The following is a 13,733-nucleotide window of genomic DNA, read 5'->3' on the forward strand; positions in this document are numbered from 1 at the left end:
ATTCATGAGGTTTTTGCTTAAAAAGCAGACCAGGAAAGATGTACGATTTTTCTTTTTAGGAGGAACATGATTGAAAATAGGTATGACGATTTGTAAATTAAGCTGCTGAGAGATGATCAGATTGGGTTTATAAACAGTACATTTCACAAAACAGGCATAAAATGCACAACTTTAGATGGCACACAAAGGCTGGGATTCAGCAGGTCTTAAGCATAAGATCTTGCACATGTTTCTGTATTAGAAGCCTACCCTTTGTCAGCCTCTCTTATGGCCAGTAGAGAAAATAGATGTTTTAAAAGGAGTCTGAAGCCCAAATAAGAGGTCTACCTGCTAGCCAGTAAAAAGGAGATTATGACATCAATATGCTTGCACAGAACATAGGCTTCTATACCATATACCACCTTTGAAAACAAAAATCAGGTGGAATGAATAAAGAAATAATTCTAAATTAATTTTAATACTAAATTATTGCCTGAATCCAGTAGTAATTCCATTGTTACAACTAAAAATTTGTGTTTATTCTGAAATAGGTAGACCCGTATTGCACTTTTCACCCTCTGTAATATAAAAGCACAAGATACTGAACATTGATAATTATATATATTAATAAGATATCTATAGATAATTGATAATTATAGAAAAATAAAGAGATTCTCCTGAATAAAGTAATTTAAGCAGTAATATAATAACAAGGTCACTTTCTGATAAATCCCACAATTACAACTTGCTGCTTTCAACAAAATGTCTCCCAAAGACACACTAGAGGCAATATTGGCCCACTAAGGAATGAGCTGGGAGCCCTGGTGACAGAGGATATAAAGAAGGCAGAGGTGCTGAATGCCTTCTTTGCCTCTGTCTTTACTCCTGCGGGGTTTCCGCATGAGCCCCAGATTCATTTAGCCCCAGAAGTAGTCGAGATAGATGAGGAGTTAGACATAGTAGATGAGGATTGGGTTAGGGATCAGCTGAGTAATCTGGACATCCATAAGTCGATGGGTCCAGATGGAATGCATCCAAGGGTGCTGAGGGAGCTGGCGGAGGTCATTGCTAGGCCACTCTCCATCATCTTCAGTAAGTCATGGGTAACAGGAGAGGTGCCTGAGGACTGGAGGATAGCAAATGTCACTCCAGTCTACAAAAAGGGCAAGAAGGAGGACCCGGGTAACTATAGACCGGTCAGCCTCACCTCCATCCCTGGAAAGGTGATGGAACAACTTGTTCTTGTCACTATCTCCAGGCATATCAAGGACATGGGAGTCATCAAGAGCAGTCAGCATGGTTTTATCAAGGGTAAATCATGTTTGACTAACCTCATAGCCTTCTATGAGGAAATTACTAGGTGGATAGATGATGGAAGAGCAGTAGATGTGGTTTATCTTGATTTCAGTAAAGCATTTGACACCGTCTCTCACAGCATCCTTGTAGATAAGTTGATCAAATATAGGTTTGGTGATCAGGTAGTGAGGTGGATCAGGAACTGGTTGAAAGGAAGGAGTCAGAGAGTTGTAGTCAATGGGGCAGAATCTGGTTGGAGGTGTGTGACTAGTGGAGTCCCTCAGGGGTCGGTGCTGGGACCGGTGTTGTTTAATATCTTCATCAACGACTTGGATGAGGGTATAGAATGTACCCTCAGCAAGTTTGCTGATGACACTAAGCTGGGAGGAGTGGCTGACACACCAGAGGGCTGTGCTGCCATTCAGAGAGACTTGGACAGGCTGGAGAGTTGGGCAGGGAGAAACATGATGAAGTTCAACAAGGGGAAGTGTAGAGTCTTGCATTTGGGGAAGAACAACAAGATGTCCCAGTATAGGTTGGGGGCTGACCTGCTGGGGAGCAGTGTAGATGAAAGAGACCTGGGGGTCCTGGTTGACAAGAAGATGACCATGAGCCAGCAATGTGCCCTTGTGGCCAAGAAGGCCAATGGCATCCTGGGGTGCATTAGAAAGGGTGTGGTTAGTAGGTCAAGAGAGGTTCTCCTCCCCCTCTATTCTGCATTGGTGAGGCCGCACCTGGAGTATTGTGTCCAGTTCTGGGCCCCTCAGTTCAAGAAGGACAGGGAAGTGCTTGAAAGAGTCCAGCGCAGAGCTACTAAGATGATTAAGGGAGTGGAACATCTCCCTTATGAGGAAAGGCTGAGGGAGCTGGGTCTCTTTAGTTTGGAGAAAAGGAGACTGAGGGGTGACCTCATCAATGTTTTCAAATATGTAAGGGGTGAGTGTCAGGGAGATGGAGTTAGGCTCTTCTCAGTGGTGACCAGTGATAGGACAAGGGGTAATGGGTGTAAATTGGAGCACAGGAGGTTCAAGTTGAATATTCGAAAAAATTTTTTTACTGTAAGGGTGACAGAGCCCTGGAACAGGCTGCCCAGGGGGGTCGTGGAGTCTCCTTCACTGGAGACATTCAAAACCCGCCTGGACACGTTCCTATGTGATGTACTCTAGGTGGCCCTGCTCTGGCAGGGGGGGTTGGACTAGATGATCTTTCGAGGTCCCTTCCAACCCCTAGGATTCTGTGATTCCGTGAAAGCCTTAGGAAATCACTGTGCTTTATGGACTCCGCACTAATTCTCTGGAGCTCGTGTTAATGTTACCATAATAAAACACCCAACCAAAACCAAAACAGACTCACCTTCTGTTTTCCTTGGGAACCCTTAAGGCATTTTGCAGATGGGAGGTGATGGCAACCCTTCTTTTAAAAAGAAATTAAAGTAATCAACTCTTTGAAAGGAAGTGGGATTTTCAAAACCAGTCTGGGTCAGATCAACAAACTTCAAATGCTCTGCATACTCAGACTAATTTTATGCCTGAAAAATAAAACAACTGCCTTCTGTGGAGTCATGTTTATTCTTTATGATTACAGCCCTTTTTATTACAGTTTGGTTGCCCTTTTTGTTATTCCAGCAAATAAATGAGAAACTTCTGCGATGCAGTTGGCAGGATCTGTACCATGTTCACAGACAGCAGACAGTCACTCTTAACCCTTTCTTAAATGATCTAACAAAAAGGGAAACCTCAATACCTCCACTAGTGAGGTGATTTGCAGTAAGGGTATGGTACCTGCTTAACTACACTTAACTGTAGTGAATATCCACTGACTTCAATGGCAACATCAATGGCATTAACAACTAGCTGCAAATGTGATCTATAAACGTGCCCACCTCTCCTTGATTTCCACCAGTTTTCTGAGAACTCTTTTCCTCTTGGCATTCTAGACATTTATCCTTATCTGAACATTAAAAACTTAGATAAGACAAAATCAGCAATATTAAGGAAATATGATTAATTTAGGAAAGAAAATATTAAGTGAAAACCATATATTTTTTAAAAATACCATGTGTTACAAAGTATATTCTGAAAAACATAAGAAGCTATTTAGAGCTCCAGAACACAAAACAGATGCTCGGCATGTGGAGACAGCCATCTTACTGCCATCAAATCCTACAGCTCTCCTGAGATTTGCACAACCTACACAGTCTGCAAAGGACAGTGGACATCCCATTCTGAATGCAGGCAGCATAGAAATCCTGCTGCCAGAGACTACCCCAGGCCAAATCCTGGCTGAGACACTCCAAGGAGACTACCCTAAGTGGCATGACAGCCCATAAGGGATTTCGCTGGAAAGTTAATTACAGCCTCTCAGTCTTCTGCAGAGGGAGTGAGGTACAACCAGCTATAGATCTGCATTTCCAGAATGTGAGACGGTAGCACAAGCTCTGCAGTGTTTGATTAGAAAGCCAAAACATCCTCACAATCTCTGAAAGAAAAATCTGTTCCCTGATGAACAAAGGAAAGAAAAATCCAGATGCAGAAGGCTACATGAATAATAGGTTCAACTACATTTTATTCTACAGTTTATTTATTATCCCCGCAGACACCAGCAGCTGCCCTGCTCATGCTCTGGGTGATCTTCTTACCCTGCTGCTGGAAGAGCAGCTTGTCTTTGAAGAGGATTGCAAACAGAAGCCTTGGGAGAAGAGGAAAAGCTGAACCGCAGTAGACAAAAAAATGTGACAGCATAACATGGTCAGCACAGCATCTCCTGTACTGCTGAAACAAAATCATTTGCTTATATCTACCCATTCACCCTACACCTTTATGCAGTTCGGCTGGATGAATATGAACTTGGTGCACCCATGTTTACCAGCAACCAGCCCCATAACCTTCAACACCTCCCTTCAGAAAGGGAATCCTGAACAAGTGGCCATTGGTAAAAACTGGCATTTCCTTAGATCTCAAGCATGCAAAAATTAGACTTGCTCTCTTACTATCTAAATTTAATAACAAAAAACTCTGCAAAACTGGGAAATATTAATAAGGCATATTGAAGAGTTCACAAGATTTTCAGATTAAGATTTCAATTGTAAGGAAAAGCAGCTTTAGAAAATCAAGTGCTATCACTTGCAAGTGATAAAATTAGAAGGCATCTAATGACATCACCCTAACCAAGAGACAAGCTGCATGCCTCCTGACATCACCACTGCTAGCATGCCCTGCCACTGACCCAAATACTGCCTTTGCCTGTCTGGAGAAGTCCACCTGCTATCAAGTGGTCTCCACCCTCCTGGGCTACCTTGCTAAGGTGGCACAGCAGATTCCTGCCCACACTGCACTGAAATCAAGGCAGCCTCCTACACATTTATTTCTTCTTGCTGCTGCTGCTGTTTCTCCTTTTCAAAAAGCAGCACTCGCTCACAGCTCTCTGGAATGGCTGCAGAGTCCTTTAAATTACAATCATTTAAAAAATATTTTCAAATGAGGCATGTGCAACAGCAAAATACAAATATTATGAGCAATAACTTTTTCCCATGTGATTTTGGTGGCTTTGCTTATCACAATTTCTTATTACAAAGTATTAGCTCACATGGCTGGTGCCACAGCTGAATGAGGGAGAACTTCAGTGACAGAAAAAAGAGAAAAAAATATGGCTTCTGTATTAGTGGAGAGATCTTGAATTTCCCCATCCACTAATATACAGTAGAATCAGTAGAATTTTAGCTTCACTTTCAATTAGCCTTTAATTATTTTGCAAGAGGAAATCACTTCAGCACTGCAGGGCTGGAGTGTGAGAAGCTGAGATGTTGGGAGACTTTCGGGGGACAAGGACCAGAGCTGCAGACTAGGAATTCAAGCATCTTATTTAGGCCCAGTGCCAGCACTGACCCACCCAACCCATTTCCTCACCGTGCCAAGATGGGTCTTTGTTGACATAGCTGGGCTGCACCTTGTGAAATGGACTGAAGCTGCACCCATGGCGTCCTGCAAATGCTCCAAGGTTCAACCATGCTGCTCACTCACCTCCTGTGCTCTTGCCTCATCAGCTAACAACAATTTGTTGTTGTTCAAAACTGGGAAGTCCAAAGCATGACATTTCATTGGGACTCAGATGTCTGCCTCAACTACAAGTAAGCCTTTTCCTTTTCTCTGATATGTTTTCAAAGATGCTTGTGAAAGGATGGATGAACAATAAAAGTATTACAACTTAAAAACGCTTATAAATTCAATTCTGTTTCGGGAAAAAAAAATTATCTTTTCAGGTTCAGTTTGCTTTTCTCTAGCATTAACAATTTGACTTGGATACCACAAATTTGCAAGTAATTTTCTTGTCACAAAATCTGTATTTACATCCATCCCCTCTCCTCTCCATTTGATGCAAAAGTAGGTTTAAGAACCTGTATCTATAACACACATAACCAGCCAATTAGTGAGCCTTACTTTGAGGGTTTCTTCACATAAGTAAACATTGAAAAATAGCAACTGTAAAATCATAGTAATTTATTTTTTAAAAGTAGGGGTTGAGAGAAATTTTTATTTACTATTTTTTCATGTAAAGAATAAAAAAACAACCTAGGAATCTTGAAAAAAGTATGTTTGATTTTCAAATTCAAAGTGAATGGCAAACAGAGGGGACTGGTCTTGCACCGCTAAAATCAGTGGTACAAATGAGTCAAAAGCAGCAGCAGCACACCTGCTAAAATAAGTGGATGAACTTTAACAGTGGGGATACTGCTTTTGCATTAATCAATTCTAAATGTATTTCATTGGTATTAAAGAATACAAACTTATGCCCCAAATGAGCTTAATTATGGTAATAAAAAAAAGCCTCAAGAGATCAGCATCCATTGGGTGTTTGTATTACAGAACATCAGATACCCAAAGTAAGAGATGATTTCTTCTCTCAAGAGTACGCAGTACTCCTGCACCTGAATTAAGGCAAAATACTGCTTACTTTGCCCCATGAATCATCTGTGCTTTACTGTCCTCTGTTTTTTCCCTGGTGCATCATTAATTTCCCACACTCTCCTTGCTTTTATCTCACCTTGCCACCCCCCATCTTCTGTCAAGTTTCTTGATTTTTATCAAGCACATGGAAAAAATTCTGTTTTCTCATTCAGTCAAAACCACGCTAAAATGTTTTGATCACATCCTGTCTGGGTTCATGCAACACCTTCTACACCTAACCACTGATGCAGTCTCATCCAAGTCTTTCTCTGCCTTACCTGTCTAGTCCTCATTGATTCAAAGTTTATCTCTATGGAAAGGCTGCACAAATAAAAACATGGTTTTTAAAGTTCGAGTATGTCCAGCTCTGGCTTTTGCTTCTCCTTATTCAAGGGCTTGTTTTCTATCAATATTGCAAGTTCTGACTCCCCACACAAGTGCAGTATCAGCCTAAAGAAACTGCTGCCATAACAAAAAAACCTGCAAAATATCAGAACAAATTCTTGCATGAACCAGAAGGGAAGCACAGGTGGTGTGATATTCAAGGTTTCAGATAATACAGCACATTCACTGAATATTTAATGTAGATTCCAAAACTTTAGACAGTCTCATGCTTTTGGCATTTAGCACATCACTGTGAAGGCTGTGCTCATCTTCCAGGTGACTAATTCAGGTTTCCAAGATTTGCCAAGGCACTGTATGCTTATACAGGAAACCAGACTGGCTCATATTGAATCATTCTGGTTTCCAGTGCAGTATCAGGACTCAATTCTTCATAACATATATTTACCCCAGCAAAAGATGAGGCCTTAACAATTTGTTCCAGTTGCTTTGTTCCCCAAGGATTTTTCCCAGTTGCTCTGGAAATCTAGAGCACTTTTCTAAAATTTTCCTGGTTTTCTCATGCATTTTTTTTTCTTTTTCAAATTGATTTTCAAAAATAGCCAATATTCTAAAATTAAGGTTGTATTTATATGCTTGCATATGATCACATGCATTCACACAACGCTGCATGGCCACACAATATGTGCAATTATGCAGTATATGCGTGTATGTGCAGCATTTGATTTACTCAGTACAATGTCTCTGTACTCAGTACAAAGCGTCTTTACTGATCATCTGCTGACACTTTCCTGATTTGCTTTTGCATCAACTTGATTACTAAGTGAATATTTTTTTTTATTTTCACAGTGGCTCACTAGATAAATTAGGTATCGTCCCTGCATATTCACCAGGCTTCTAGAAGCAAGGGATGCCACAACATATTTTTCATTTATACTTATGTATTAAAATAAACTCCATGACATTCAGGATATCTTGTACGAACAGGTCATGTGCAGGAATAACAATTTCTGAGCCTATCATGAAAAAAGAAAAAAATAAATGCATGCATGTGGGTGCCTGTGACTGTCTCTGTCATTTTTTAATAATCACTGATGATAAATCAGGTCCTGACCCTGCAAGCTGTAGCCACACAAAATAGCTTTACACCTGTTGTCACCTTGGGAATTGGTTAGGATGCTCAGAGTGAGAGTGGATCCCCTCAGCTACAAACTGCAGAACCAGCCTCATGCTTCCTGCCAAGGCTGGTACAAGACTCCATTTACAGTGTAACTTAAAATAGACCACATTGAAAAATAAACAATGCTACCTTTTACTACTACTAGAAGAAAGGGCATATTATTGAGAAGAAACCACTGCAAGTATTATCATAATGTATAGGTGTTTAGGCTCTGTAACAAAGAAGCAGGGACACTGCGCCTTTACAATTCTTTCCAAGGAGAACACCCATAAGTTGTCATCGGGTCTGGACTGCTGCCCTTCCTAGGAAGATTCTGAGCTTTGCTCATGTTCCACTGCAGATACCGAAAGCTGCAGCAGCTCTCCACTTTTTGAGAAATGCTCAGTATCCTGCAGAAACTGAGGTTTTAAATAGAACAATGAATTCGCTTTGATTCAAACGCGGGTTAATCCTCTGATAAAAAAACAGCATTTTCAGCATTCAGAACTAAAGATCACCAGGACTCATCACATTCCCTGACATGTGATTTGGATATCACAACATGTGGCATTTTTGTCTGTAGGGCTCCCTTTGTAAGGATCCGAGCACGTTCTAGGAAATGCTTGATACTCACTGTAGCTTATATATGGATGCAATCCACAGCAAATTTTATTTTCTGAGGTTTGCTATTACTTATTAAGTCAGATTTTCTTTTGCTTGGGCTCAATGAGAAAATGTTTCCTTTCTCATGTCACTGACACCAACAGAAGCAGTACGTCTCTAGAAAGAGCTACAGCCCCAGCTCAGGCTGCGGAGTGCTTTTTCCCCCTGTTTCAGCTGGCTTGATGTAAGTGCCAAATATATGAGCTGAAGTTACTGTCCCACAACAGTAATACAAACTCACAGTAACAACTGCATATCAGTCTAGTGTGCTAATTACATTGTGGTGATGGATTCTTAACTTCACGAATTCACCCTTAATATCAATATATCAATAAAACACAGATATTTTTCAAACCTCACTTCCATTCTTACATTTTTCATTTCAAGACACTGTTTTTTCTACCCTGCCTTCCTTACATCCTCTATCTTATGATCTCCCAAGTTTTATGAATAGCCCTAATGCAGTTGGTTAAAAAAAAAAAGTCCCTTGAGGGCACAACGCAACGTTATAGGATGCAAAGCAAGGTATTCATATCATAAAGAAGCACGTTGAGCACTAACAGTATCAACCAAATACCTAGAGGCCCACAGAATCCCCATCGCCACCTAAAAATCACAGACTTCCAGGCCTGGTCTGTCATCAGCTGAGGGAAATGTGAAGATGTGGCTGTGGGCAGCTTATGGCTGGGCCTCAGGTATAGGGACGCTTTCAAGATTTAGTCTTTTCGCACAGACCTAAGTGATACCATCAATTCCAAAACTGGAAACGATAAAAAATGCACACTGTTAGGCATAAAACAAATGCACAGCATTAAATCACAGCCCCTTCCAGAAAAAAAGTGTCATACCAGAGCCACACTTAATGCCAAGGCATCCGCACAAACGCCTGCAGTGTGCCGTGCTAGCTCAGTTTCAGCAGGCAGCCTGGACATGCTGCACAGCTCACACAGGCACATTCATACTTAATGCTTTTTTCCCCAACAGCTCGGTGTGTGCCAGGAAGCGGGAAGGCCAACGCAGTCCCTTTCGGCACATCTGCACCAGTTGCTTCCCTGCAGAGGTAATGGCAGCACCTTTGCTCCCCACTGCTGCTGCATCTCAGATATTTCATACCGATTTTAGTCAGTTTCGCTCTTTAAAAGGGGACTATATCCAACGACAAAGACAAGTCGAGGCTTTGCGCCGAGCGCAGGCAACCACTGACAGCACCCGGTGCGAACAGCAGAGCGAGTAATTTAGGGACAGCGTCTGCCTTGCGCTGCCGGACCCGCGGGAGAAGCAGCAGCCCCAACTCCGCCGCTACCTGCTTCTTGAGCCCATGCTTCTAGAAACCCGGTGAGTATCCAGGTGCAGGCAGCGCCGGGGTCCGCCGCCCCCTCCACCCACCTACCCGCCCTTACCGGGCTCATGCTCGCCGGGGCGGTCGGAGATCTCGATGACCAGCAGCTCTCGGCCCTCGGCGCTGCGACCCACCGTGTAGATCCTGCTGATGGCGGGGCATTGCAGCCAGACGGCCACCAGCGCCTCCCGGAGCTCGGCATAGCGGTGGTACTCGAAGGAGATGCTGTCCTCGGAGCTCAGCCGCCGCCGCCGGCTGGCGACCTCCGCTCCCGGTTCCACCACCGCCGCCGCCCGGCAGGCAGCGACCACCCCGCAAAGCGCCAGCAGCACCCGCACCGCCATGCTCACTGCCTGTCCGCAGCTACCGCCGACCCCGGCGGCAGAGAGAGAAGCGATGCAAAGGAGGGAGGGAGCGGGGGGCGGGGGGAGGGGTGGGACCGGCCGCTCCCCCCATCCCGGCGTCGGGAGGAGCCAGAGCTGCCCGTGGAGGTCGGCGGGGTGTATGCGGAGCGGTGTTGTGTGGGCGTGGGCTCTGAAGGTGTCGTCATCGACCGGTTGCAGAAATGCACTGGAGAAATCCGGCGTGACTGTTGCTACATTTCTTTTTTTATTGTATTTGGTGAAATACTTGTATCACGCATGGCATGCACGTGGTCCCACCGAGTTAAACCACTGGCAAAGACAAATTAATAGAATCATAGAATCATTCTTGCTGAAAAAGAACTTTTAAGATCAAGTCCAACCCTTAACCTAGTAGTGCCAAGGCCACCAATAACCCATTTCCCTAATCACCACATCTTTTAAATACCTCCAGAAATGGTGACAACCAGTTCCCTGTGCTGCCTGTTCCAGGGCCTGACAACCCCTTCAGTAAAGAAATTGTTCCTAAAATCCAGTCTAAACCTCCCGTGGTGCAACTTGAGGCCATTTCCTCTCATCCCATCACTTCTTACTTGGGAGAAGAGACCAGACCATCCACCTCCCTACAACCTTCTTTCAGGTAGTTATAGAGAGCAAAAAGGTCCCCCCTCAGCCTCCTCCAGCTTGAACGTCCCCATTTCCCTCTGCTGCTACTCTTAAGGTTTGTTCTCCAGGTCCTTCACCAGCTTGGTTGCCCTTCTCTGGACACACTCCAGCACCTCAATGTCCTTACTGTAGAAAGAGGTCCAAAACTGAACACAGTATTTGCCTCACCAGTGCTGAATACAGGGGCACAATCACTTCCCTTCTCCTGCTGGCCACACTATTCCTGATACAAGCCAGGATGCTGTTGTCCTTCTTGGACACCTGGGCACACTGCTGGCTCATGTTCAGGCAGATGTCACCCAACAGCGCCAGGTCCTCTTCCAACATACAGCTTTCCAGCCACTCTTTCCCAAACCTGTAGCATTGAATAGGGTTGTTGTGACCCAAGTGCAGGCAATGACACTTGGCCTTGTTAAACCTCATAGAACTGGCCTCAGTCCATCTACTCAGTTCCCTCTGGAGAGCCTTTCTACCCTCAAGCAGATCAACACTCCCATCTAATCTGGTGCCATATGCAAATTACTGAAGAAGCACTAAATCCACTCATCTAGATAAATACATTAATAATGATACATACATTAAACAGAAGTGGCCCCAACACAGAGCCGGGGGAAGAGACAGGTGCTCTGAAAGGTTCAAATGGATTTTGATACAAATGTATTTGATTGACCTCACAGGGAAAACTGTAAACTATCATCTATAAGGTAGCTTTGCTGCATCACAGAAAGCAAAGGATAAGGCAAGACTTCCTTTCTAGTACTGAGAATACTTACTTGGAGAGCAAGACTTATTGTATGAAGTGGGAATGCTCGTGTCAGGAACTGTTCACATGGTATTAATAAATCAGAGTCTCTTCTAGACCACAGATACTACAGGCTTTCTGAAATAAGCCTTTTTCAACCTGTTTTTCTAGGCATAGGTTTATACTTCGTATAACAGACTTCTAAGAACAGCTTTAAGGCTAAAAATCTGAAGAACAACTTACCTTTAAGGTTGTTGTTGGGGTTTTTTTTTTGTTTTTGAAATTATTTTTAAAGGACACCAAGGTTCACTGGAATTTTTGAGAGGTTCAAAATTTTCAAAATTTTGAAAAATAACACATCCAGTTTCTACTCCTACAAACAGAATCTTCTCCCCACAAATAAAATACATATCATACTCTGACCTAATCTGAAAGGCACACCCTGTGTAACAGCCCCTTCTACCACCAATACATCCTGAATCAAATTTCAGGAAGTCTTGTTAATAATCCCTTGTGATCCTATATGTTTTTCTTGGTCTAGCTGCGACCAAGAATGTAATGGAAATAGCATCTTCTGGGAGAAAATCTTTGTGGACACCAGCTTGGAAATTCATTCAGCACATGAATTTCAGACCAGAAAATGCAAGTATTATACATAAATACTCATGTATCTATTTGTCTATATTCACCCATACTTGTTATCTTTAACTGTCCTGATGGTCAGTCCTGGATTATTTGATGCGTTTCTTCACATCAAGAACCAAAGGTCAGCTCAGCCAGTCCTTACCATCTTAAAAAGCTAACTGCATTCAGAAACTTCTCCACCCAGTATAATTCCATGTTCAAAGGCACCTTCTTAGCACTTTCTGGAGCCTTTGAGTCTCCACTCACTGCTAGAAAACTTTGGGAGGTGCCTACCTTACCATGTTACATTAGCTCCGAGGTTAAGACAATGCAGATGCAAATTTGCTCCAAGCATTTTGCAAGAATCAGATGTACTGAGACTTCCTGATAATGTTGTTTTACCAGATCACTGTTCATAGTCAGGGTCACAGAAGAGCCATCCCTCTCACTTCTCTCCTCCCAAAGAGCATGAATTGTTATGAATTTGTGCATGACTTCACACAGCTTTAGAATTATGTGCGTAATGTGCAACACTCTCCAAGCTCCAAAATGAAGTGAAAACAAAGGTAGATGACCTTTATTTGCAAATATATTTATATTCAAACAATTCTCATTCTTTATCACTTTTGTTGGCTTCATTCGTGACAGGCTAAATATCCCCTGTTTTCTTCATCACTTTCCCTTGTGACTTACACACAAAGTAAACAAATCTGCTGATGCTGTGATTTTAGACTTAAGTATAATTTTCTGGGAGAACATTCTGATTGGTTAAAAAAACCTTTTGCAGTGTAACACCTCTCATTGGCTGCCCTTCAAATCTATTTCACCAAAATTCAATGCCACTAATAGATACTGGGTAGGCTCACAAATAATGTTTCTTTTCATCTTTTGAAGTAGGCCATTATTATTTCAATACAGAAAATCAGTCTCACAACTAGATCTGAATGGATTTACATTGATTTCCATACTTATTAGCCCCCTATTCCTAAAAGAATTCTTAAAATGAGCACTTGCAAAAATACATGCACGTATACATTTTGTTGTAAAACAGGCTGTCTTATATTCTGTGAAATATTTCGAGTTCCTATGTACTAATTACTTTTTAAGAAGGGATTGAGAAACAACTATTAGATTTCCAGAGACCTTAGAAACATTCACAGAACTGAGGAGGAATAAATCACTGGTTTCCTTTCTATCCAGCCCCTCCTCCTATTTTCCATAGTTCAGACATAATGACTTTCATTACCGGGAAAGGCCAAATTTCCTCACAAAGTGGAAAAAGATTTTGCCTTAGTTTCAAAGGCATCAAGTACCCCAAGGGCATTCCTAGGTTATATGCATAACCACAATTCTGGGCATGGCCTAAGCTAATAATACTAATTTGAGCATGTAGTAGACCTCAAGTGCTCTCCAGAAAATTTCCTGACCAGCAGATTTCAAATCTGTTTTACATCTCTCTTATGTCTGTATATGACACTGAATGGTAGGTTGTATTTTACTAAAAGATGCAGCCTAAGCAATTTTGTAATGGTGAAGAAAACTTCACATTGACAAAAATACTTATTTCTAGACAAACATATATAGACACAAAAATATATATTTACATATAATTCGATTC

The 13,733-nt window shown here is 42.3% G+C and overlaps 1 protein-coding gene across 1 annotated transcript in view; it reads right to left on the minus strand.

Moving 5' to 3' along the window:
- The window catches only part of CPE (carboxypeptidase E), a 59,834-nt gene extending 49,503 nt beyond the window's left edge, over window positions 1–10,331 (minus strand). The window contains exon 1 of the mRNA XM_030449669.1: window positions 9,783–10,331. Coding sequence (XP_030305529.1) covers window positions 9,783–10,065 — 283 coding nt within the window. The 5' untranslated portion in view covers window positions 10,066–10,331. The remainder of the gene's footprint in view (window positions 1–9,782) is intronic.
- Window positions 10,332–13,733: the final 3,402 nt, after the last annotated feature.

This window comes from Calypte anna, chromosome 4A (assembly GCF_003957555.1).
Source record: "Calypte anna isolate BGI_N300 chromosome 4A, bCalAnn1_v1.p, whole genome shotgun sequence".
Lineage (NCBI taxonomy): Eukaryota > Metazoa > Chordata > Aves > Apodiformes > Trochilidae > Calypte > Calypte anna.